Raw genomic sequence first — 26726 nt, 5'->3', positions numbered from 1 at the left:
AGAAACTGGTGTGTTTAACAAGGATAGCTTACCTCCAGGACCTCTCCAATCAGGGACAGACTCTTCTCCCAGCTCTGGACCTGGTTGAGGAAAGGACCGATGAAACGTGAAGCGGACATGCTCTGAAGATTCATGGAGTTGTCGTCCAGTATCTGCATGACCTCGTCCACCGCTCCTACGATGTGACCTCGCTCCTGGGTGCCCTTCATGTACTTGATGACGTTGAACTTCATGCCTTCCCATACCTCGGTCACTTCCTTGATACCCTGTATCATCAAAGCACGATGATGATAATAATCATAATTAGATTCTTATATAGAAATAGCGCATTACAATCAAAACGTCTCTTTGCATTTTACATAGTAGCATAGAATAGAGGTAATTACAATTGGAAATATAGAGATGTTTATTGAGATATAGTATATTACAGATAAATGGGAAATGTATAAAATACAACTAGATAGCTTTACATTCTTAAGGTACAGAGAAAAGTGTTTACTTGTATTTTTCTGCTCAAACATGAATGTTATTCCAATAACCAATATTTCCGGAAGAACTTTAAATCCTAAATGGACTGCTAATAATTAGAATGTTTCTGCTAAAGTATCTTTCCCATAATGTATCTTTAAAATGAGTCCAAAATAATCAATAAAACTAAGGTACAAGTCAAACAGAATCCAACTCCTAATATTTCAGAATATGTGGAACGATACATGAGTCAAACAAAGAACAAACAAACAAAAACAAATAAAAACAAAAACAATTAACAATAAGAGAAATTCCTTATCCAAGAAATAATCTCATTTTACGACCGTATATATCTGCAGTACGTCCTACTTCTTTACAGTCAATATATTCAACGTAACATGTTATTACTATCATCAATATCATCATCATTTCATCATCATCGTTATACTGTAGTTCCATATCAAGAACAGTATACTTGCCTTTTCAATGCTCAACTCTTTAGAAGCACTGGTAACGATGTCAGCAATGACTTCCTTGAAGTTATGAAGCTCCATAGCAAAGAGGTTGTCCAGTGTGAAGGTGTCCGGGTTCATGTCAAAGGACTGTCCAGTCTTGACCATCAACTCCTTCCAATGGCTGAGAGGGAAAACGAGACAGTGTTGTATTAGGTTTAGAAGACCACAGAAGGGCAAGTGCTGTAAATTTGGTGATTTGCTGTCCCATACGTTACCAAATATTGTAGAGCTCTGCATATCTTGACATCAAATTTCATATTGGGTTGGTTAGAAGCTCTAGTAGGGCTATTAACTTAATACAATTATCAGATATATATTAAAATCATAGATGTGGTTTGTGACATACGGGACAATAGCTTGGACTTGCCAAGAAATGTCCTTTGGCGAGACATTAAACTACATCCGCCACTCCATACCCAGGAGAGGAATGAGAACATGGTAATGTTAAAATTCATTGTGAATCGAAATGTCAGAACCATTGAAGTAATTTTTGTTGGCATATAACACTACACACGTATTTCATTGATAAAATATAGCCTGGAGTGAATGTTGGATGACTTAATTTATGCTTGACTCACCGCTCTCTGAGAGCCTCGTTCTTGAGGTCATCAAAGAGTGGGATTGAATCCCTCAACTCCTTCAAAAGACCTCCAAACTAAACCTAACGATAACCCTAACATAAATCTACCTTTACACCATATAGCATCCATAACCCTAACACCTAATTCTTTGAGACATTATAGCCTGGAGCAAATGTTGGATTACTTAATCTATGCTTGACTCACCGCTCTCTGAGAGCCTCGTTCTTGAGGTCCACAAAGAGTGGGATAGAATCCCTGAACTCTTTCATACGGCCTTCCACCATCTGAGCGGTACGGGAGCCCTTGATGTCACGGGGGAGCTTCTTGAGGGTCTTGATGAAGCCCTCGATACCATCCACCAGGTGATTCACGTTCAGGTTGGCCCAAAGAGTCTGAGCCCATTCCTCACGAGCAGCCTAAAACAGAACAACAAATATCATTGTTATCATTGACTCTTCTCCTCAAACAACTATTACTGGGATCCCAGCTTTGTTCCACATACACGTACATGCATTTGATTGAATTGACAACTGTGCCTACTATATAAACTTATTCTTTTGGACCTTGACTATGAGTTGTGGCGTGCGCCTGTAATCCAGCTAACAATGGAAGTTACAAACTGATTCAGTCAAGGAAGCAGGTTTGGAACCGAGTCACGTTTTTCGGATGGCAGGCCTTAAATTTCAGTATTTTTACGGCAAGGCCACTTTTCTGTAGGACACATTCCTATATTACAGCACAAATAGGAAGAATTGGAAAGGGCACCAAAAATTTCCAAGGCCAATGGGAGGGGCATTAAGGCCAATCAAGGGGGCATCCAAGGCCATGGCCTTGGTGGCTTTGGATTAATTTAAGCCCTGGGATGGTGACGTTAAAGGTCGGGTCCCAGACGTCAATAATCATATTTGATTGATACACGTCTGTAAAGACCCAATTAGACACACATACCTTTCTTGGTGTTTAAGTTTGCAATAATATTGTATTATGCATACAGATTTATTACAACTCTATTCCTGCACACACTCAATCACCTTAATCACCTCAATTATTTTGATTAGTTAATTACTTCTCATCTTTATTGTTTAAATCTTCTACGAATAAGTATTGTATGATGTAATCATCGTCATATTACTTTTGTACTTTGATGCTTTTATTATGATGGAATTAATGTCAGTCAATTACCTTGTAAAACTGACAATATTTGCCATCAGCTCGGCATGTCAATGAAACCAAATTAATCCAATTCAATTCAACCTACCTCAATCTGATACCCCCCCCCAAAAAAAAAAAAAAAACTAACTAAAAGTTAAGGAAGTCAGTATTACAAGTATATGAGGAATAACCATTTCAATCATGAAAGTCAAATGATGCTTTCCAAAACCAGTAAAGAAATATTTGAAAGAGAGTAAAATTCTTGAAATTGTTTGCTTACCTTTTGATTTTTGTAGATTTCATAGGTCTTATCCAGACCATTCATTTCCTTCTGGACCTGGACCAGTTCAGGATACATTGTGATAGGCAGATCAAACAGTTTCTCAGCGTTGGCTAACTCCTGTCTGTCTCTCTCATAGTTGGCCATTTCCTTCTTGAATTGCTCCAGCAGTTCAACACCTAGATTCAAGCAACAGGAGGGGAAAGAAATTTGTCATGCAGGCTCTGTTTGACGTTGATACAATTAACAAAACCATATGCATGTTACATAACCCAAAGAAGTGGCTGATATCTTGTCATGCACACTGTCTCTGATGTTGATCTCTTGCAATACAATTAGATGTTGTGCTCCAGAACCATATATCTGTACAGTCAAACCTGTTTTAGTGACCACCTGTATAGAAAGACCACCTGTATACAAAGACCACATTTCTAGTTTCCCTTGAAAATGTTTTTACATTGAAACATGTACTAGAGGCACCTGTACATAAAGACCACCTGTCGACAAAGACCACTTTTTGTGTTTCCCTTGGGTGGTCACTATAGACAGGTTTGACAGTAGTATATAAAATCAAAGGCACTACTGGCACTTCTGCCCTTATCTACAATTTTACATGTAGTTAACCCGTGGACTACTGAATTCTATTATGCCCATAGGCTTAATACAGGTATGACCCGGTTCATATAGGTAAGGGGTTAATCTTCAGTTGTCCAGTAATGAAACAAAACAATTCTCCATAAAATGAAGATATATATTTAGACTGACTATTTGAGAGAAGAAATTAATGAGATCACACAAATTTGGTAGAACTTGAATGTCTAAAAGCTGAGAAACAAGCAAAGCATGGCAAAAGTTCTCATCTGAAAGCCTCCGTGGTCTGATACAAGTTGCAAATACAGTGAATGTAATTTCCATCAAGTCTTTATTTACATTCTGTTGGTTCAAACAGTGCATCTACAGCACAATGAATAATTCAGATTAGCTCCATTTCAGTTCCTCCTGAAATGGAATTCCCTTCAAACAACTTGACATTATCTTTGACATCTTACTGAAACCTTGGGCATTCAGGAATTGATATAATTACAAGTATTTGTTAGGTCTGTCTTCATCAGCTCGAGTTTTCCAAATAACCCCTATTTTAACTTTCATGATCGCAAATTATCTAGCTAATTGGCGTCTTCATCGGCCCGCAGTTGCAATTAGCGGGATATTTGGCCGAGAAAATATCCCAAGAAATCTTGATCTTGTTTCGAAAACATCCCGCTATTTGGGAAATAGTGGGCTATGTGCACGAGCAAGTTTGTGATGAACGTATCAGTCTGGTGTAGACGCAATTTTGAGCTTAGGGATAATATCCTAAGTCTGAAAAAAGCGGGTTATTTGGCAAACTCTAGCTGATGAGGACAGGCCTATTGGTTCTTGAGAGCAAGAACGGCCTAAACTCTTCGTAAGGGTATATGATCATGTATGATCAATGCCCTTCTGCATCTCGACAGATGATACGGCAGTAACTCCGAGAAGCTCCAACACCGGCGCCGCAGGCGTCGGAGCTTCGGGTGGTTTCATTGGTTTCTCATGGGGGCTAGTAAAACAGCCGGTTGGGTGATATTATCGTTAAATCTGCAAAGGGAGTACTTACAATTTTTACATCATACGGTGCACGACTCCTAAGGGCTCAACTCCAAACACTTGAATGTATAATTTGAAGAAGTCTTCGATGGGAAAAAAAGGTTAAATCAGGGTACTACACCAACGATTCTTCCATGTCGCAGCGTTGATTCAAAATAGCGATGAGAAGGTACGCATGCGCGGCAGTGGCGAAGAAAATATGAATATTCATGCTATCGAGCGCCGATCGCTCGAAATCGCTGAATATGCACGAGGTTGAGAAGGGCTCTATTTGTTCGAGTCGTGCATATTCAGCGATTTCGAGCGATCGGCGCTCGATAGCATGAATATTCATATTTTCTTCGCCACTGCCGCGCATGCGTACCTTCTCATCGCTATTTTGAATCTACGCTGCGACATGGAAGAATCGTTGGTGTAGTACCCTGATTTAACCTTTTTTTCCCATCGAAGACTTCTTCAAATTATACATTCAAGTGATTGGAGTTGAGCCCTTAGGAGTCGTGCACCCTATGATGTAAAAATTGTAAGTACTCCCTTTGCAGATTTAACGATAATATCACCCAACCGGCTGTTTTACTAGCCCCCACGAGAAACCAATGAAACCAACCGAAGCTCCGACGCCTGCGGCGCCGCTGTTGGAGCTTCCCGGAGTTAATATGGCAGGAATCAATACTTGCCTTTGTCTAGATCATTGCCTACTGCTCCAGGACCACCCATCTTGAAACGGTCTTGGAAGCTGTTTAGCTCCTTGCTGAAGCCACCTATCTGTACTTGGGTGATCTGTAAGAAAAAGGCAAACAATAAAACATCACTACTTAACAACACCATGACATGGGAGCACAATGGCTCATAGCAAAGAATCATGTTAATGTCATTGTCATTTCAAAAAGTACCTTAGAATTTTCAAATCAAGACAGAGAAATAATCTATTATATTTATAATGGAATACCAATGTCAGAGAGCATCTCCACTGCTGAAATTAACAAGTTGACAACCATTTTTCATATTAATATTAAATAACTCCTCCAAATAAGGCAATAGAATAATTTGTTGTTTGTTTGTTTATTTGTTCTACCCGACTGCTAAGAAGGCATGGGTATGCTTGTATACTTGTAAGTAAGCAACCAGTTTTATGTCCTCTCTGAGGGACTTGGTAATGAGGATCAATGCCTTATCAAAGGGCACGAGCGCATTGACTTGGTTACCAACCCAGGACCTCCTGGTTACAAGACCACTGCCCTACCACTGAGCCATCGCGGCTCCCCTAAGTGATACGGCATGTGGCAGGTAGCTGTTGAATACATACCTCAGTGAACTTCTTCTTGACCACCACTAGGCTCGCATCAACGTGCTTTGACTCCATGGCCAGATCATCCCACATCTGCTTGATATTCAGACAGGTCTCCGTCTCTTCCCCCGTCACGGGTAGGTTGTACATGGCCAGGGTGCGGTAGCGCTCCAGGATGTCTGCGATGCGCATGTCAACGGTCAGAGACATGTCCCGGATGTCCGAGATGACACGCAGCACGAACTTGAGATCCTCAAGCGTGTCTGGAGCTCGCTTCAAATCAGAGGCTAAGCCCTGAACAAACGAAAAGAGAAAAATACATTAGATGTACTGTTTTGGGATTGCATGCTAACTGATAAAACAAGTTATTGAATAGTTACAAGAGACTGTATGTGAATGTAATTTCTCTATGTGATATATTAGCAAAATATGACAAGAGTATGAAAATGACATGAATCAGAACAAATATACTGTATTGCTCTGTTTATTTCTGCTTAAGGGTCAAGGCAAATCATACCGTATTGCTTAGAGTTACAAGTGATATATGTATGTGAATGTAGTTTCTCCATGTGATCTAATTTCAAAAGCAAAATATGACAAGATTATGAAAATGACCCAAATCCGAACAAATATACTGTATTGCTCAGTTAATTTCTTCTTAAGGGTCAAGACAAATTATACCATATTGCAAGGCAGATATCATATAGTACTAGTCCATAAGATCGTGCTATTGATTTTTCATGAAAAGAAGTTTGCTTGAGATTGTGATGCGTGAAGAGCAATGCTCATGTTGACAAGCAATCATCACAAAAAAAATGACATGACAGAAAAACATACACATGGGAAGTATGATAACACAATAAGAATGGACAACCAGTGGCTGATCACAAGAAGGCTTTTACTGCCATTGACAAAACACAACTCTTGAAGTAGTCACCCAAAGAAAATTCACGATGACTGATAATTATGGACAAATTATTTATGGATGGAAAGATTTCTCTTGAAAAACATGAATAATTTGCTCAAAAATCATATAGATATTATGGAAAAGCATAAAATGCTTTGTGGCTAAGTGTGTCTCGCATATGTCGTCACAAATCTCTACGGAGGACCGCTGAAAGCACAAAATCTGGATCTCAAAATTAACATTTCTGAGAGATGACTGCGGGCTCCAAACATATTTTGAAGAGGGAAGTTGTTATATTTGATCAGTAAGACTTCCCCTTGGCAATGATATGAATTTCACATCAATTCATGTCACTTTTGATTCTTTGGGTGACTACTTTAAGGCCTTCTTGCAAGCAGCTAACAATATATAAATTTAAGCAAAGGAGTGAAGAGGAACTAACCGTGAGTTCAGTCTTGAGACCCATCAGATCTTCCTTGACAGCATCTTGCAGGAGCTGGCCGAGGGACTCCACCCACTTGCGGGCGTGGTCTCGGACAGTGTCGGCAAGGAGCTTCATGTGGAGACGGACGCAGTCCTCATCCTTGATCTTGGGCTGGTTCCCGACCTACATGCGATCAAATATGAAACAAAGATGAAAAAGGTTTAAAAAATAGAAACAACTCTGTGATTGTATTGTATTGTAGAGGTGTTGTGGTCCGCGGATCACAAGGTCCAAGGTTCAAGTCCCGCCGCAGCACTTACATGTATGTCCTTTGGCAAGATATTAATCTATATTTGCCTCACTTGACCCAGGTGAAGTAAATGGGTTCCTGGTAGGATTATTCCTTGAAATGCACTGTGCGCTGATTATGGCTGCCGAAGCTAAAGCTAGGGTAATAATTTCCAAAGCTCTTTGGAAGCGCATAGAGACGTTATTTAATGTGATATGCACTATACAAGAACTGAATATTACTATTTGTATGGCTGCATCTCCCGCTCAATGTTTCTAAAGTGCTTCCCATACACATTTCAAGCAAAGTGTTTGAACACCAGTATCTACGTAAAACATTGAATTAATGAAAATAATCTTCAAATATTACAATGATCAATTAAAAACGTGCAAAGAACAAAATTCAGACTCAAATAAGATTGAAGCAATGCAATTGTGTCATGAATTGAAAAACTCAAAGCCTCAATAAATACAAGGAATATAAATTATGAACTATTTTCTACTTACAAATGTTTAAGGCTACATTAATGAGTCACTATGGCTTTTGATTGAGAGATCAGTGCATGAAGTCCAAATTTTGATGGAATTTCAAGGCAACACAATTCCTAGGCAGTTTTGTATCAACCTGGCCGAAATAAATACTTGAAACCCTCATTTTAAATGACTGTATCTGAATATAATAGTACCTCAGTAGCTAGCTTGGAGTAGAACTGTAGCTTGTCATCATACGCCACACAGGTTGGATTCTTGCTAGCAAACTTCTCAAGCATGATGGTCTTATCCAACTTCCACAGGGGTCTGTATCTCTTCCATCTGGGGTAGAAGAAAAAAATTAAAATCGCTTGATATAAATAGCATTCATACAGATCCCATTTAAGGTTCAACAATTTTTCAGACAGTCATATCATTTGAATGTAAACATACATAATTATAACAGGGCTCAACACTAACATGCGCCCGGGACACATGGGTGACCAAAATCTAAGTCCCCGCCCCCCCCCCCATTTTTTTTTGTGCTTAGGGCTCATGTTTACAGGCTCTAAAAACTAATATATAGACCCCTTTCCAAAAAACTAAGTGTGGAGCCCTGTCTTTAATTTAAAGAGTTGATATCAATCGCAGTTCATATCAGTCGCAACTATGTACATAAGAGATAGGAGACTGCAAACGTGCGATTGCTTTGGATCAATTGCAACTGTTCATACGACGGGGCCCAGTTATATACCTAGGAACATTTGAAGACATTAAATCTACATCAGGGTATGACACATTCAGATAGTTAACAATTAATAATGAGGTATCAAAAATAATTCCATGCATAAGTTTATAGTAAGTTAACTTAGCACACAAGTTCACAATGAAATGCTTTGATTACTTTGTTCAAACACTACTGTTCACTCTCCCTTTGTTTGGTATTTAACCTGCATTATATCTTTAGAAAAGTGATATTTATGGCTAAATATAACCTGAATACAGGATATAACCACACAACTCCTAACACAGCAAAATAGTTTGGGGGTATTGGTCCTCTTAAAAAGATTGATAAAAAAAGTGAGGGCAAGCACAGACTCGATCACTGATTTAGAAACTGACCTGTTGAGATATTTGGTGAGGTTGGTCAGTGACTTCTGCATGGACGTTGAGGTGGTCTGGACCAGCTCGATGACCGCAGGGTCTGCTGAGATGTCCGAGAAGAAACTGAAGATGTACGGCTCATCCTCGCCGTCCACGTTCTGTGGCGGAGTCTCGATGCAGGTGCCGTGCATCCAACGCACAAAGTTCTTGGTTCTGTTCACAAGACAAAAAATATTGTAAAAAATAAGTTGGCATTAAAGAGGCAGATATTATGCATCGAGCACACAGTTTTTAATTCTGGTTAGGAGACAAGTGAGGTATGAATTATGAGTTTGTACTAAACCTCCACTAAATCAAAATTTGCCATTGTTCTTCTTTGCCCAAAGAGTATCATATTGTTGTATTCAAGCGCATGAACATATCTGTATTTCAGTCCTAAGTCCTAAATTTAAGAAAAACTGAAAGAAATTTCACAAAATTGTCTTGTAAAAATTCATGACAAACTTGAAAATCATTGTAATCTATGTAGCATCTTATAAGTCTTTTTTACATATTGCTTTGCACATTCAGAAATTAGGAGAAAGTGTCAATATAATAGGCTTGTTTTATATATTATTACTTTTACAATGTACTATGCTGATGTCCTCTTAATAACATCATTATTATTATTAAGTATTTGGCGTCACCTGTGCCTGGGAGGCAAAAAGCGAACTAAATCATTGTAAACCTTTGGTCCCCCTTCCGGTATTACTGATTTAAGGGGTAGTCTGGAAGTACTGTCACGATGCTTTGCATCCACACATACAAAGTTCACTGAGGTTTGCTACAAAAGTACAATAATATCCCAGATAAGTTAAAGTTAAATAGCATATCACTAACCCTTCCACCAGGTCTCTGACACACTGCATGGTGAGCTTGTAGATCTCATTAGCTGCCGGGGCTAGGATGATCTCTGGGGCAGATAGCATGGCTTCTATCTGGAATAGAGGCTTGTTGGTGACCGTGTCTCGGTTGAACTCAGACAGATTCCTGATCACCATCTAATCAAACAAGAAAGAAAAGAACCAAATTTAAATAACATTGATCAGGCAAAAATGCTCTGAGAGCTACATGTATTGGGTTATTAGGATGAAAAATAAATATTATTATTAACGTCTTTTCCAAAAATATAGGTACCAAAATGTACTGGTATATTATGGGAAATGAATACTATTATTATCACTTACATCAACATGTGTACAAACAGTTAGATATTAAATAGTATTTTCTATATCATTTAATTATTTTAAAAACTGTTAAGCTTGAAATATTATTTTACAACACATAAAAAGGTTATCTCAGTTAACAACCCTTCCAAATTTCTCTCCATCATCTATACACACAGTTTTAAAATCGGTACTAAACAGACTACAAGTTAAACGATGAACATCTATTCTGCGAACAATATCAACTTTACGATGGGTTCATACTTAAAAACTGAGGTAATAGATGTCAAATGGACTAGTGAAAGCAACTCGCAATACAAATGAAAAGCTGTCCACCATCCACCAGTTAACACCAGTGATAAGAATGATTTCACTCAACCAATTTCTACAATAATAGCAATCCCTATCTTACCCTTTTGAGAGTCCCGTAGACTCTTCTCTCCCAGAAGGCATAGTATGCATTGAGACGTGGAGACTTTCCAGTGTTAGTATGGACCACTAGACCCTCCATCTTGGTGAGCAGAGGTCCGATGGCTCGGTACTTCCTGGACAGCGTCTCGTACATGTGAAGCCTCTCCCTCTCAATGTGGTCATAGAATTCCTAGTAGCAAAAAAAATATCAGAAAAATAGAACTAGTACTAGAAAGAAATTCTCTCTTGATGTGGTCATAGAATTCCTAGTAGAAAAAAAAAGTCAGAAAAATTGAACTCCTGGTAGAAAGAAATTCTTTGAATAAAAATCCTTCACTCTTGTCACCAGTTATCCACTTTCAGAACTCAACTAAAGGCATACCTATTTTAGATTGCTTACAACTAGTCACTGCTTTTTTGTCTTTCCCAGTTAGAATCATGAACAGACCTTTTTGGTAGAGTTTCAGTTTCATCAGCGCCTTTGATTAGGCAACTAGATATTGGCACTTTATAAATACCTGTATTGGATGGATTGGAATAGAAGTAATAATATTGGGTTCTTTGTTAGTGCTCATGTCTGCTGTGGGTAACAGCATTCCAGTTTTTGTTGAAAGAATTCAGACAAGTAATACAAAACCTTAATGATAAACCTAAGCATTATAGCATGACTCGACTGACATGAGCAGACATCTACAGAGTTCCTATTGTCTTGTTACGCTGTTTAGAGCTTCTACCCGGATGATTGCAAAATGTTTGCATGTAAGAGTGAGTGATCAATTATCAGCTTGAACAACCAAAATATAATATTATGATTTACTCTTATTCAATATAAACATTCCTACTTCCTCTATAAAGCAATGTATGTATGTTGTAAGTCGTTATCACTGTTCATCATCAACATCATCATTATCTTCATAATAATCATCGACACCAGTTTCATCATCATCATCATCATCATCATCATCATCCTCATCATCATCATCTTTATCATCATCATCATCATCATCATCATCATCATCATCATCATCATCATCATCTTAATCTTCATCACAATCACCATCAGTTTCATCATGATTAAATATGAACGCCCATGCCATGAACTCTTAAATGGAAAAGGGCTCAATGTGCAGACTCTGTCTACAATGCAAGGCTAAAGATGTGAGACAGTCATTGACTGACCTTGCAGCTTGGTAGAATATCTTCTTTGACCTGAGGAGGGGGACCTTTGAAGAGTTCAGCTAGCTCCATGGCTCTCAGACGAGCATCGATGTCCTTGGCGTTCTTCTGGATCTGGTTCACCAGGGACTCAAATTTGGAGATTGCCTGCGATTAAAGAAACAAAAACATGCATGAGAGTTATTTGAATGAAGTTAGTTTTGTATCTTTGTTTTAGCTGAAATCTAAGGCCTAAAGCACACTACATGGTCCGACTGATTGTGTTTCTATTTTTAATTTTCTCTGATTGAACTCTCCTTAAATTGACATAAAACATTGACTGCTTTAGGGTCAAAAGTTAAACTACTGCCCTAAGGTAATCTGTGCTGTCCTTTGACGAAGTCTTGGACCAAAGTACAGTCCAGAGATCACCATGGGCTCGTCTACATCCACTGCCTTATCATTGCAACGTAGCAGTGTTATATATCTCCGGTGTAAGAAAGGAATTTGTTCAGAGTAGGACATTGCACACACAGCGTTACTCGCTAAAACATCTTTCATGGAACCGCTTTGACCAATCATGGACCAAATTTTTTCTCTCAAAACATTTCTAATTTAAGCAAATCATATCACAATAAAGGTTTTAATGTGAGTAATATAGATGAGGATAAATGAATAGAAGTGATTTCATACCTGTTCACATCTGGTGTTATAATCAGCGATACCAAGAGAGTTCCAGTTGAGACGTTTGTGTCCTGGTTTGAGAGTACGTCTCAGCTCTCTCAGGTGCTCATCAAGGAGTTGGGTCTACAGCGAGCAAAACAAAAAAAATCAAATATCAAAACAAAACCAACATTAAAAAAAAATCATAGTAATGTTCCTACATTCAAACACAAAATACATGTCATATACAGAAGTAGGTTATATTATGAATAAATTTTTTGTCTTGAAAGTCAAATGATGATTTACAAACATTAGTTCTAAATACTTCATTAACTTCTTGATGGAAACAAAAGAATTTTATCCTGTAGCATCATAAGACAAACTTTAGTTCAATACAATTGATTTTTAGTGAAAACAAATTACAATCATTATACCTCAGATAACAGGTAAAATACATACATGTAGTACCATAGTAAAGGCCCATAAGTGAAAACCGACCGACACGTTTTCAATATTTTATTCATCGACTAGTTGAGAGAGGGGAAGAGGCACCAACAGGGGAGCTGTCTCAATTTTTAAAATCAGAATCCTAAATTGAATGAATAATTACCTCGGCAGAGTCGATGGAAGCTATCACACCATGGTATCTCTGTAGCATGTGATTCAGACCATCTTTCCATCTGAGATACTTGTCTTCCTGTAGAGGTCAAATGTCAAAGGTCAAAATTAAAGATGGTTAGTGATGACAGGTGCTGGACATAATAAAAGCAGATCATCTCTTATTTAGATGGATTACATAGTTACATTATTCAATTGCCTCTTGCAATCTGTTGTAAGTGAGTACAAGGTCCATTGATCCACTGGAACTCCTAAAAGTCGATTACAACTTGGCATTTAAATGTATGAGTGCAACGATTCATAAAACAGTTTCTTAGGTTTATTAATTACTGAATCTAAAAGGTTCTAGTTGTTTTAGTATATATAGTCAAATCTATTTTAGTGTCCACCTGTATAGAAAGACCACCTGTCTACAAGGACCACATTTTTTGTTTCCCTTGAAAATGGTTTCTCATTGAAACATGTACTATAAAAGGCACCTGTACATAAAGACCACCCGCCTATAAAGACGACTTTTCTTGTCTCCCTTGGGTGGTCTTTATAGACAGGTTTCACTGTATATGACTCACCTGTAGGGCTACATTACGAGCAAGCTCAGGGATGGAGAATCCTAGCTGCTCCATGTACTTGGTCTCAGTGATGATCTCTGACAGGTCTGGAGCAAAGTCTACTACATACTTGGTATCCGTACTAAGACCTGAAATGATGCACACAAAAAAAAAAAATAAGGTTATTAGTATTATTATTGGAGGGGAAATGCGAACTGAATCACTGTAACCATTGGGTCTCTCCTCCCTGAATATAATAACTGATTCGGATTGTGCAGGTGGACTACTACACCGAGCATTCCCCCTACTAAAAGTGGAGTGGGTTCGAATTGTGCGTAAGGTGGTGACTCTCCTCTACACAGGGCCTCGATTTAACGTCCTATCTGAGGGACAAAGGTTCTACAATACGCAAAGAATGGGAAAGCATGATGTAACTCAAGTCAATTAAATATTGAGAATTTGCTCAGGACCAACAGAAACATGCATGAAGATAATGTGTCATCTAAGTGGGCAATTCCTTCCACATTTTACATAAATAACACTGCTTTAATAATATTATTGAAATAATTGCATTTTTTTTTTAAACTGAATTTTTGCTATTACATCTGCACATAAAGCATCACATCCAATTTCTTTACAATCAACCATGTCACATGACAATGTACAATGTGGCTGTAACTTCTTTACATCTAATTCAATTTAATTCAATATATATTAAAATATGAATGCCATATGAATAGAAAGCTGAGGAGCTCCCATCCATGTATTGTCTGTTTGTGTAAAACATTCTGGCCAGAATGGTAAAACTTCTCCTTACTTTTTAATATTTGAACTTTGACCTTACCCATTGACCTGTGTGTATCATCACCATCGTCACCCCCTGCGTGTTCATGTGTCTTTCCTGAAGGCATCTGATCCTGGGGTCGGGTCAGGAGGTTACGCTTGAGTAAGCCCGGTAGAATCAACTCAACGTGTTCACGCCACACCTTGTATTTCCTGTCCTCATATTCTTTCATCTGTCTGGCTACACCTAGGTACTTGTTTCTTGCCTACAAGAATCATGTATACCAGTAAACAAATTGATTAAAGGTAATACAAAGTTTTGGCAAATTTTGAAAATTGGGTGGATAGTGATTCTTTACAATTTTGATATATTTGGATGCCCCTGTGGATGTATTATAAGCACTAGAAAATTTAGCCCCTAAAACAATTCTGCTTCAGAGAAAAATAGAATAATTTTTTTTACCGGTGCTCCCCGGCGTAAATTTTGATAAATTTCAAATAGCGCCTCTAGCAGTACAATGGTAGCTGCGACCATGAAAATCTCAGAATATGTAGTTGTGATATACATGACATTTCCAAATGGGAATAGTTAATCGGTCGATTTCAGTCAAGAAACATTGTTTTATAGCTTAATTAATATCTTGACTTTGAGAGGGAGCTATACAACATAAAGAGTTTATTACTTGCAATTTCATAACTTTAGACTCGATTTCAACCGCGACAACGGTCACTGAATATTGTAGGATCGCATATGCTTCCAATATGTTCATTTGAACCAAATTCATGACCCCATACCGAAACTTTGTATTACCTTTAAGCACAGTTGGAAACTGTCCTGAATAAGTGTATGATGTAAAAATACTCTTCCATGTCTACCGTGTCCATGTACAGAAAAATCATCAAAAGGTAAAATAATGAACTCTTGTTTCACCAGATAGATGAGAACTTTTCAAAACGACCAAATTAATTTCCCATTTTTTTCATTTCATGGTATGAGTTGTGTCAGACTTTTTTTTCTCTTCAAAGTATGTTCCCTATCTCTAAAGAGTATTTGATTCTCAAAGGCATTTGTTTTCCTTCAAAATAAAGAGGAAGACTATTTAGTTTTCCGGTGGCTTTAAAAGCTTTTGGGTATTATGAAACAGGTGCACATCGATCCATTTAAATAATAAATGATGAACAATGAACTAAATCTATAAATAAACAGGGGCGATAGTGAGCACTATTCGTCAACCACCCCCCTTGAATAAAATATTTAAAAAAGGATTCAGGGGGAAAGAAAATGGCATCGAACAAAATTCGCCTTTTGAGTAAGAAAATTCGGGAAAAATAAAGAAAAATAAGGGGAAATCTGGAAAATAGAGGGAAAATGGGGGGGGGGGGGGGGGGGGGGGAGAAAAAAAATCTGGATTTTTAAAAATAAAATCAGGAAACCAATTTAAATCGGGTAATTATCAGGCCTAAAATAAAGAAGCAAACATTGAATAACTATAAAACACTTACAGCTTTGCCGTATTCACTGGTGAGCATGTCCTCCATGCTCTGGAACCTGATGATGGTGTGTTTGATCCGATGGAAGAGAGATCGCTCCCAAGCGATAGCTCCGGCTACGGGAGGCTGATTCTTAGACACGGGAGGGTTGTGCTGGTACTGCTTGAACAGGGCTTGTACGGTGTCGACCTGTTTGGAAAATACACCAAATTTAATTGCCAATTGTAGTATTTTATATGCCGTAAGGGCATTAACTCATATATTTTCAAAAAGACTTTTGATACTTCTGGATCTGTACAGACAGTACATTTTATTTTGTAATACTAATTATATCATTCTCTACAGAAGGATCACGGTTTTGTGGTAAAAATAACAACTGGAAATGAAATACATGTACAACTCCTCAACCATGTATGGGAAAATGCCATACAGGAAAATCTAGGATTGTTTGAACTTTGAATGTTTGAATTGATTGTTAAATAATCTACTTTAAAATAATAGAATTATCAACAATTATTAACCCTCATTCTTTCTAATGCTAATACTATTAAATACAATGCATCTCACACAAACATGTTTATATCTATTTCTTCTCTGTGTGTAGTCACCCTTTGCTTCAGATCGGCAAGATCCCTATATATTCAGTGTTTCATTATCAAAGTAAATTAACAAATTTTCTTTTTTTTTAAATAATAATTATTATTAATATTTTTTTCAAAATAATATTTTGTTTAAATAATTTCTTTTTATTATTTATACCCCATATACTTTCTTTCAAAACATAATCATGTAGGGCTATTATCTGACCTCTTTGCCATACTGCAGGAGGATATCATTGAACTTCTTCATCATCTGCGAGTTGATGGCCTCGCGTGAACGGATGTGTCTGAACTTGAGCAGCATGTCAAAAGCGCCCTCTGCCGAGCGTAGCGTCTTGAAGGACTCGTCGATGAAATGCTTAGCCTCGTCTTCTATGGCTGCGACCTCCTTGTTAAACCACTCCATGACCTTACGCCATTGGAGCTGGTGCTTCAGGCTGAAGGGTTCAAAGGTCACCTAGAAAAACAGACAACACAACATTCATTTAACACATACCTAGCATACTGTAAAGACTGTACAAAAAACAATATGTAATCATTGTCTCTACCCCTTCTAACCACATTAAAAGGTGTTTTTTATCCCTCATTATATTTAAATAATAAATGAAAAAATTAGAAAAAGGCAATTAAAATTTTTTCTTTCTGTGATACATGTTATTATATTCATAACGCCCCGACGGTCAATCCATTCAAATCCCTTCTGAAGACATTTATGTTCATCCAATAGTCTGTAATTATATGCTAGTTTATGTCATATAATGTTATTTCCTTACTACAATAAAAGATTGTAATTATTTAACTATCATAATTGTGTTCATAAGCTTATATCATTTATATTATATCTGATTTTGTCAACATTGTATTTCTGTTAATTCATGCATATTTAAATCTTTAGATTATTCATGTAATTTATTGTATAATTGATTGTTGTAAAGCGCATAGAGAATTTATTATTAAGCGCTATATAAAAACGACTTTATTATTATCATTACATTTATTTTCAATTATGGGTACCTTACCAAGTCATATTATGCCATTTTCTTCAGCTATATTTGAGAGAATAACTCTTACAAACTGGAGAATACTTCCCTTCAAGATAGGACTCTTTTCATAAAATAGAAAATAGTGTATCTACACAAAAGAACTATTTGTATGAAAGGCAGTTCTCTATGCCCAATATGAAATGCACTGCTAATGATATTCAACATGGTTGACATTTGATTAACTTTGAAATGACAACTTACATCTTGTATAGGTTCTACAAGGCCATCCACTCTCTTCAGCACATCTTCAATGCGCTGTGGATCACCTGTTACAGACTTCAGCTCAGGTCCAAAGATGTTGTAGAATTCCTCAAGGACCTGAATGAAAAGAATTCAAAAATCACAAAATGCATGTATAAAAATTAAACCAAAGTTCACAAAAATACCTAACACAAATTAGATAGTTTTCATATTAGCTGCATTTGTTCAGAATATATATCCCCCATAACAACATACAAACAATTAAGGAAAATTGAAACTGTGGAACAATGGACTAATTTGCACAAAATCAGAATGGCCGCCATTGAAGCAATGTTTTGCCTGATCTCTGTATCTGAGACTAATAACCCAATTATATAATTACCCAAAACAAATTAAATAATTTTCCACATTACCTGTATTTACGTAAGAAAAAATCAAGGTTGTGGAACAATTTCTAATTTGCATTAATTCAAAATGGCTCCTAGTTTGTCTGTATCGCCCAACTTCAGTCATCCCCAGTCGATCTGTTGACTTCATCTGGTTTCATTTCCCCATCCATTCCTAAACTCTTGCAAGGTAGACTCGCATCTACTAGCAGCTGCTGAACAATTAACCTAAACCGCAGCCACAATATAGGCTTACTAGAGACACAGACACCTTCTCTACAAGCTAGACCACCATGGAGTCATGGGGAAAGAAAAAAAAGGTGAATCAAGAATTTTCTTGATCCACCTTGTTCGTGGTAGTGCTTGAGGGACACATCTCAGAGGGAGTTGCCGTAAACTCTGGCATACCACAAGGATCTGTACTAGGTCCAAGCGAAATAATTATCAGTGAGAGAATCATCGTACCTGTGCAACATCATAGATGTTCTGGCAGATGGTGGCCATGTAGTCCGTCCGTTCAAAGAGCTTCTTGCGGTCAAACTCCCAGCGGGCATCGCGTCCGGAGGCTTCAATCTTGGCCCTGACCTCAAGGTAACACTCCTTCCACATCTCCAAGGTCTTCTTGGCCTCTGCTGTCTTGGCTTTCACTTGCACAGGTGAATCCCTGAAAATATACATATAAATGAGTTATCTTTTTCAAATGATACTTGCACAAAACTGATAATCACTTAATTCTTAGCACCATTTCTTTTCTAGAGGAGCATAGTATACAAGGGAGTGGTAAAAGATTGGTGAAAGAGTGGTTAAGTAAACAGAAAGTGTTTTTTACAAATGTTCTCACAAATTGTGTCTTGATTACTTTGCAACATTACATGAAATTGACTCAAGAAGTATGTTAAGATCAAATTTCTTTCATCGAGCACATGTACATGTACAGCTTTAGGTCAGGACCCTGTCTAATAAAGAGTTATGATTGATCCAAAATGATCTCAAGGCCTTTCAAACAATTGCAAGTTTACAATCGCCTATCTGTCAGGTACAGAGTTGTGATTGACATCTAACTCTAGTTCGGTTGTGATCTCTTTTAGTCAATCACATATATCTTTATAAGATGGAGCCACACGTGAAATGTGTTAAGTTATCAGTTCTAAATGGTTTGGGGTCTTACTTGAATATGGTCCTGATGTTAATGACCTTCTCAACTCTCTCAGCCAGTTCCCAAGCGATTCGTTCCATCAGAGGAATCATACGCTCATCCGTATTGTAATGCCTAGAGATGATCCACACCATACGCAAGGCATTCATCATGGACGGGATGGTGTCCAGGACAATCTGAAACCCTGCACCATGCGTCAGGTTCTTGAAGTGCCTCTCCAGGGTGCTGAGGAAGCGGACATTGTCCTTTGCCTCTACGTAGTACTTGTTGAGCTCCGCCCTGTTGAGATCGAAGCTCTGCAGGATGGCATGGTCACCCATGGCGTCCTTCTTGGCCAGGATGTCCAGCATCTTCTTGACCTTTGGCATCTTAATTTGCTCGCTGAGAGCACTCAACGCTGCGTTCCGTTCTCGCCAGAAGTCAATCTCAGCAAGTGGGCCGTTTCCATGAGGAGTCTTCTTCAACTGAACCTCCACGGCACTTGCAATCTGTTTCGTCCATTCAAGCGTTGCGTTCTCGATCTCATGTATGAGGACGTCGTTCTGGGCCAGTTCGCTCGGGTCTCCGTCGGTGCCGAGCTCCGGAATGTCCAGCCGCACCTCCCCTTCGATCTGCTGGATGGTGCGCTCGATGTGCTTGGCGAACTTCTCCATGTTGATGAGAAAATCGTCCCTCAAGAGAGCGTGCTTCTGGAGTTCAGCCACGTTGACCTCTTCTTGTTCCTCGTCGGAATCATCCGGGTGGATGCCGAGGCTGTCCTTGGAGGAGGACGAGAGGGCAGCTGCTTTCTGCTCTGCTTCGGTTGGAGCATCGCCGTTCTTGTGAGCGCTAAAAGACAGCAGGGGAATGTACACCTGGATGGGAATCAAATGCAAAAAAAAATGTCATTTCATAGTTGGACATAACTTTTCCATCCAAACAGAATGGTGGGTATACAATATGGCTGGGTATACAATAAGGCTATACAATGTATCTCAGGGCCCGTCTTACAAAGAGTTGATATCAATCGCAACTTATTTGCGACTGATATCAATCCCGACTATGTACATTACAGATAGGAGACTGCAAACTAGCGATTGATTGGAGGACTCGCGATTGACTTAGATCAATCGTAAGACATTGTAAGACGGCGCCCAGAACTTGCTATTGCTCTGCAGATGGAATAGAAATTTCGGTCACTTGAATTTACAATATCCTGTAGCAAAGTGGGATGAACTAAGAAAATATATTCTGCAATGCTGAAACAGACCAACACCTGAAGCCTTTCATTTTTAACTACAGTCTCAACAACACAATACAAAATTCATTCACAAAATATGAACATCAAGATCTACTTAGATGTTTCTTTCTGTCAGAATCAATTTTCTCATATATTTTTCCAGGCTAAAATACACTGAATTATAAACAACGTTTTGAATTCTGATTCTTACCTGTGTGATAATCTGTTCCAGCATGACCAAAGAATGACCGTTGAGGATACCGTACTCAAAGAACTTTGGTAGCATGTTTTGTGCTTCATCCATGGTGTTGGGTAGGTCCACCATACCCGGTGTATTGCGGATGAAGTAAATGCAGTCTTCCTCCGCAACCTGCTCCGGTACGTGTCCATGGCACATGTACAGCAGCGTGCGCATGAAGGTCTCTCTGACAATTTTCTGAAGATAGCAGGTAAAACTGTATTAATTTAGCAGGCTTGTTTTAAATCCTAGTAAACATTTTAATTCTGACCTGTTTTCTTTACTCCTAATTTTACCCTGAAAGATATATTTGTCTATGATTGTCAACATAGGAGCACAATACATCACTTTGTCCATTAAAGGCCAAAGGACATTAACTCTAGGTAAAAAAAATGTACCGGGTATATTCATACCTACATGTATCTGATTCTCCACACAAGGTTATGTGATAAAAGTAAAAATAATTTGTAGTAGAAGAAAGGATATTATCCAATGATAACAAACATTCATTTGTAAATTCTAATGAGTTTTTCAAACAAACAGTTTTCCTCTCTAACCTGGGGTTCTATGAGACTGCAACACACGCTCCATGATCAATATTATGTCACTAACAAAATTCCTAACTTTAACAGTTAACCCTCACCCTAAGCCCAACCTAAAATCTAACTGCAACCCTAAAAGTCTTACATCTTCCAAAAACTAAATACCAGAGCAATTGTCAACAGAGCAAATGTCAGGTCACCAATTGGGGTATCAGAGTCTCTCGCTCAAAGATTCCACCATAGACTGTGAGTTTAATGATGAATGATGTTATTGTATTTGTGCATTCCCTTATTATTGATGTACTATTTTTGCAACTATAAGTTATAGGGGGCTGCAATCTACAAGCACAGCTTTTCAGCAGTCCCCTCCATGACCAACCAGTTTTATATGCCTGTTGTACACTGTGGACCAATTACAAATATATTGTTAAGTTTCATTGTTTTACTATGTACAATGCAATCCCTTGTACTTTGTTTATTTGTTGGAACTGGAAATGGAAGTAAACGAAATGGAAATTGTGACAATTAAGGGTACTGTAAGTAAGGCTACATACTGTTGTAGGTTGTTTATCCGGGGATGGAGCATCTAGATCTATATCTTCCACAGGTTCAGGTTCAGGTGGTTTAGGTTCTTCACGGGGTGTCTCTGGTTCTGGCTGAGCGTCTGTCCTTGCCGATTGATTCCTCTTTCCTTTCTTCTTCTTTTTCTCTGTAAAATTACATAGAATTAAAGATAAAGGTGAGTTCTGGTCATGCGATTGCATTGTGAAAGAAACGTTGTGGAATCGATCAGAAAAGGTTGATCATCTAGCATATAAGTATTGGTGTGTACTGCAAGGTTCAGGAATCATCAAAATGATAAGAAATTTGGCCCAGTCAATCAAAGCCATTTTTCAAGGGTCTCTCTATTGAATGATCCTACAAAATTTACAACAAAGATGCAATTAAAGAATCTCCTGAAATTCTCTTTCATCTCCTGTTCAAGCTTGGTATATATTTATATATATATATATATATATATATATATATATATATATATATATATATACAACACTTATTTTACAGAAAAAGATTTACCCTTTATATGGATAGTAAACAGTGCACAGGAACAGTGGCATACTGTGTAAATTATTTTAAAGTGATTCATGTACATGTATATAATAATAATTATATTCGGTTCTTGTATAGCGCATCACATTATAACGTCCAAAGAGATTTGAAAATTATTACCCTAGCTTTAGCTCTGGCAGCTGTTTTCAGCGCGCAGTGCATTTTTAAAGAATAATCCTACCAGGTACCCATTTACCTCACCTTGGTCGAGTGTGGCAAATGTAGATAAATGTCTTGCCAAAGGATATTAGTGCCACGGCAGGACTCAACCCCCGGACCTTGTGATCTACAGTCCAGTGACATATCCACTCGACCAAGACATCTCTGCACGTATTTATCCGATATATATTTATGCTTAACTATCAGTCTTGCCTAGTAGAGAATCACATATAATCCCTTTTCAATGAAAATATATTATTCCCTTGCTTCTCTTGCATCTGGATGTCTGTTGATTTTACAATGGCTCGTTTCTTTTCCACAAGCCGACATCGATATCATCGCAAAGACTAAAAATGCAAACAAGAGTTTTGAGATTCCTGTATTTCCTTTGCAAGGAGAACTTACTCTTTCCCTTCTCTTCCGTGGGTGTTTCGGCCAGTTCTGCAGGAGTGGGCGGAGTCTCTTCGATGGGTGTGGCACCCAACAAGTTATCATCCATGATTTCAAGGAGGCCATCTGTCTCTGAGGGTTCTAGAAATGGAAGATAGAGAATCAAAACACAATCCTGAACCTCTTTCACATTCTATAGCAGGTTTCGGTGGCTTGTCATATAGACTAGTCTAATTTGAATTGAGTTCTGATAATTTTGAGCTTGGGGAAAAAAAGTGAGTCAGAGCTAATGGGGCTGCTGCATAGCTGCAAACTGAGCCCATGTCAACAAAACTGCAAAGAGTCAGTTTTTATTGACAAATTGATAACCGACCCTGGTCGTTCCCTGGGCTTGGCAATGCATGTTTGCAGTAGAAATGAAATTAATTCTAGCACTGAGTGTGCCAGTGGGGGCTGCTAATGTGACCTTTATTTTAATAGAACACTACCACTTTGCTCTCTCGGCGATCTCACTCCAGCAAAGCATAGAGAGTCATGCTAACGCGTATTGACCTTTAGCACTGCATACTTGCTGTGAGGCAGGTATTATTAGACCTATACACAAATATACACACCACATAATATTGCATAGACTGCACACAATAGGACCGATTGGGCTGATTGGCAAATTTGACACTAGGCTTACAATTTGAATTTTTAAATTATTCTTTTTAACATCAGTAAGTTGGAGAAAAAAAAAGCATTTTACTGCTACATCTAGATATCTAGAGTCCATTTACTTAGGTGTCATCCATTGTCACTAAGTACGGATTTTTAGTGAAATCAGTTGAGTTTTGTACAGTGGTGTTTGAAATGTTGAGAATCAAAAGCACAGCTTTTACTAGACCGAATTTTCCGTCTCTTTCGTTCGTTAGCCTCTTATTGGGGTAGGGTCGGCTCTCTCTTTAGAGACGGAAACCGTCTATACACATTCCCTTGATAACGCCACGGCCATTTCAGGTCGTAGCGTTTTGCCCCCAAAATCCCCCAAAATGTCATTTTTTTACCTCGTGCATTTTATATTGTAAATTAGGCCTAGAGTCTAGGCTATAATAAATCAGTTCCACTTACCAACTTGACTGAAATAATCAGTTTAATAGTCCCTTTTTAGGAATTTATGGGTCAAAATCGAAATCCATGTTGAAAAAGATTTTCAAAATGGATTTCGATTTTGACCCATAATTTCCTAAAAAGGGACTATTAAACTGATTATTTCAGTCAAGTTGGTAAGTGGAACTGATTTATTATAGCCTAGGCCTAATCATTTACATGTGGATATGCACGAGGTAAAATGACATTTTGGGGGATTTTGGGGGCAAAACGCTACGACCTGAAATGGCCGTGGCGTTATCAAGGGAATGTGTATAGACGGTTTCCATCTCTAAAGAGAGAGCCGGCCGACCCTACCCCAATAAGATTAAGAGGCTAACGAACGAAAGAGACGGAAAATTCGGTCTAAGCTTTTACTACACAGCCAGGATAGTGACTAGTGATGCTCCTAGAAATCTAGATGTGTGCGTCGCTTCTGATACCTGGAATCTGGATTAGGATAGGAATGTCTTTCTGATCTAGATCTAGTAGACCTAGATCTAGAGGAATCTAGATCTAGACCTGGATTAGATAAATCTGTGTAGAGTGTCTACAGTCTATATGAGAAATCATGGATCAAATGTCACATTCCTAATTATTTGTTAAATCATGTCCACGAACTCTGGACACCCCATATCCATCATACCTAGTATGCTGTCCTTCTTGACTATCCATGACCATGTTGACTGCCCAAATTGTGCGCTCACACGTACACGCCAAGTCAGGCGAGTCAGGCCAGCAGGCGACGTAACTCCAGGGAGCTCCTCCCCCAAACCGCGGGGGAGCTCCCTGGAATTACAGGCGCGGCGACGCAGCTGAGAAGGCTAAATCGGTAGTGTCTACCGACTGTATTCGATGCGTTTTTTCTGTTTCATCAAACAGATCTTGGGATTTTTTGCTCATTTTCCATGTAGCTTGTTAACTTACCGATTTCTATTTCAACCTCTCTTTCCTCTTGTTGAACTCTTTTGTAAAATATGGCAGCTGATTTGCCTTCCTCTGGAGTTTCATTTAGAAATTTGGCAAGGCCCATTTCATATTCGCCGTCATCTCGATTCATCAACTCCTCAAAAACTTCGGGATCAGAAATGTTCAAGGCATGATAGACCTTGTCTCTCAGCCATTCGAAACGAATATCATCCATGGCTTCGGCTGTCCTTCTTTAATTCTCCAAAAAAATTGTTATTATGTCGTTATTTTCAACATATTTTAGCTTACGTTTCGGTCCCGAATTTCACCTCAATTCAAATCACACAACTATCGAATGTATCCTATTCACGCATCTGAGCAGCTGCACACGTTCGCGTAATAATTGATTGATAAAATAGATCTATATATTTTCATGAAAGTTCAGAAAATAATATATCATTAAGATTACTCATAACATTTAGGATATTTCGAATACGATTTCTTGTATTATTTATTTTAGCATTCTGAAGGAAATTTAGATAAAACCGGGATAGTAATATCCTATTCCATTACTATGTATCATTCCGCGTTCAACACGGCCACCTCAAGCGTTCATGACTACAGACAGGAAAGGGTTGCTAGGGAGTAGAAGTTGCAATATTTTGGTTAATTTGAGACAGATACAGGTTTTTAGAATTCATGGTTTGGGAAAACATGGTGTAAAATATTATTTGTTCGTACTATTTGTGTGTGTCTCTGCGTTACCTGCACCACAAAAAGGATATAAAACAAGAGTCACGATTGGTTTGATAATATGCTCAATTTGCCTACCAATGCGAAACACCTGTAACAGATCGAAACGTCGACAGCATAGTCTACATAAACAGGCGCATTAACAAAACAAAAACAATTGTTATGCCTGTATATCACACCGCGCTAGCAGCACTACACAGTAACATTGAGGAAGGGACACAATGTCGATGGGGAGGGGGAGTGGATAATGGATAAGGTCATGTACAAAAATATATACATGTTTATCGTCCCCGCCCGCTTCCTTTTTGGGGGCCGCCTCCTATTTATTTTTTTTGAAATTTTTTTTTAAAGAAAAAAAAACATGAAAACGCTGCTAAAATGGATCTATTTCTGATTTCAAAAAAATAAAAAATTTGTCGGCCGCCATCTTGAAAAATAGCCCGAATGTCAGGGAAAATGTACTGAGCGGCCATTTTGAGCAGCCGTTTTGAAGGGCCTCCTCCTTCCTATTTTTCGAGAAAAAAGGACGCTAAACATTTTTTTTTAAATATTTGGCCTAATAACGGGGATATATAGTGGGCCTAATCCAGACGAGGATACATGTTCCAATTCATTAATTTTACAGATGAGGGGGGGGGGGTGTTGTCTTTCATGCCTACGTCGTTACGAATTGCAAAGTTTCATTAATCATTGCAAAATGAGGAAGGACACAAACATCAAATTTGGCTTTGTGCTGCCATGTACTTTTCCTCTTCGCAATTAGCACTCATGCTGAAGATCGATTTGACAGTGAAGGGTGAAACACGGGAAAAGATATTCAAGAGATATTAATCTGTACGAATAGTTACATGACGTAGAGGGAGGGGGATATGGTGCATAAACAATTGGGACTGCGCGTCTTAAAATGCGTCC

The 26726-nt window shown here is 38.3% G+C and overlaps 1 protein-coding gene across 1 annotated transcript in view; it reads right to left on the bottom strand.

Moving 5' to 3' along the window:
• LOC590587 (dynein heavy chain 10, axonemal) overlaps positions 1-25430 on the bottom strand; it is a 72731-nt gene extending 47301 nt beyond the window's left edge. The window contains exons 1-26 of the mRNA XM_030992114.1: positions 25080-25430; positions 23040-23165; positions 21920-22074; positions 20797-21021; positions 19379-20220; positions 18676-18874; positions 17825-17941; positions 16789-17037; positions 15994-16170; positions 14552-14756; positions 13729-13856; positions 13152-13238; positions 12572-12685; positions 11903-12046; positions 10725-10913; positions 9987-10147; positions 9126-9320; positions 8550-8555; positions 8219-8345; positions 7263-7427; positions 5932-6207; positions 5303-5405; positions 2997-3175; positions 1769-1980; positions 948-1104; positions 33-266 (exon numbers count right to left, since the gene is read on the bottom strand). Coding sequence (XP_030847974.1) covers positions 33-266; positions 948-1104; positions 1769-1980; positions 2997-3175; positions 5303-5405; positions 5932-6207; positions 7263-7427; positions 8219-8345; positions 8550-8555; positions 9126-9320; positions 9987-10147; positions 10725-10913; positions 11903-12046; positions 12572-12685; positions 13152-13238; positions 13729-13856; positions 14552-14756; positions 15994-16170; positions 16789-17037; positions 17825-17941; positions 18676-18874; positions 19379-20220; positions 20797-21021; positions 21920-22074; positions 23040-23165; positions 25080-25296 — 4989 coding nt within the window. The 5' untranslated portion in view covers positions 25297-25430. The remainder of the gene's footprint in view (positions 1-32; positions 267-947; positions 1105-1768; positions 1981-2996; positions 3176-5302; positions 5406-5931; positions 6208-7262; positions 7428-8218; positions 8346-8549; positions 8556-9125; positions 9321-9986; positions 10148-10724; positions 10914-11902; positions 12047-12571; positions 12686-13151; positions 13239-13728; positions 13857-14551; positions 14757-15993; positions 16171-16788; positions 17038-17824; positions 17942-18675; positions 18875-19378; positions 20221-20796; positions 21022-21919; positions 22075-23039; positions 23166-25079) is intronic.
• Positions 25431-26726: the final 1296 nt, after the last annotated feature.

This window comes from Strongylocentrotus purpuratus, unplaced genomic scaffold (assembly GCF_000002235.5).
Source record: "Strongylocentrotus purpuratus isolate Spur 01 unplaced genomic scaffold, Spur_5.0 spur5_scaffold_2, whole genome shotgun sequence".
NCBI classification, from domain to species: domain Eukaryota; kingdom Metazoa; phylum Echinodermata; class Echinoidea; order Camarodonta; family Strongylocentrotidae; genus Strongylocentrotus; species Strongylocentrotus purpuratus.
This window is presented reverse-complemented; position numbering and strand designations above follow the sequence as displayed.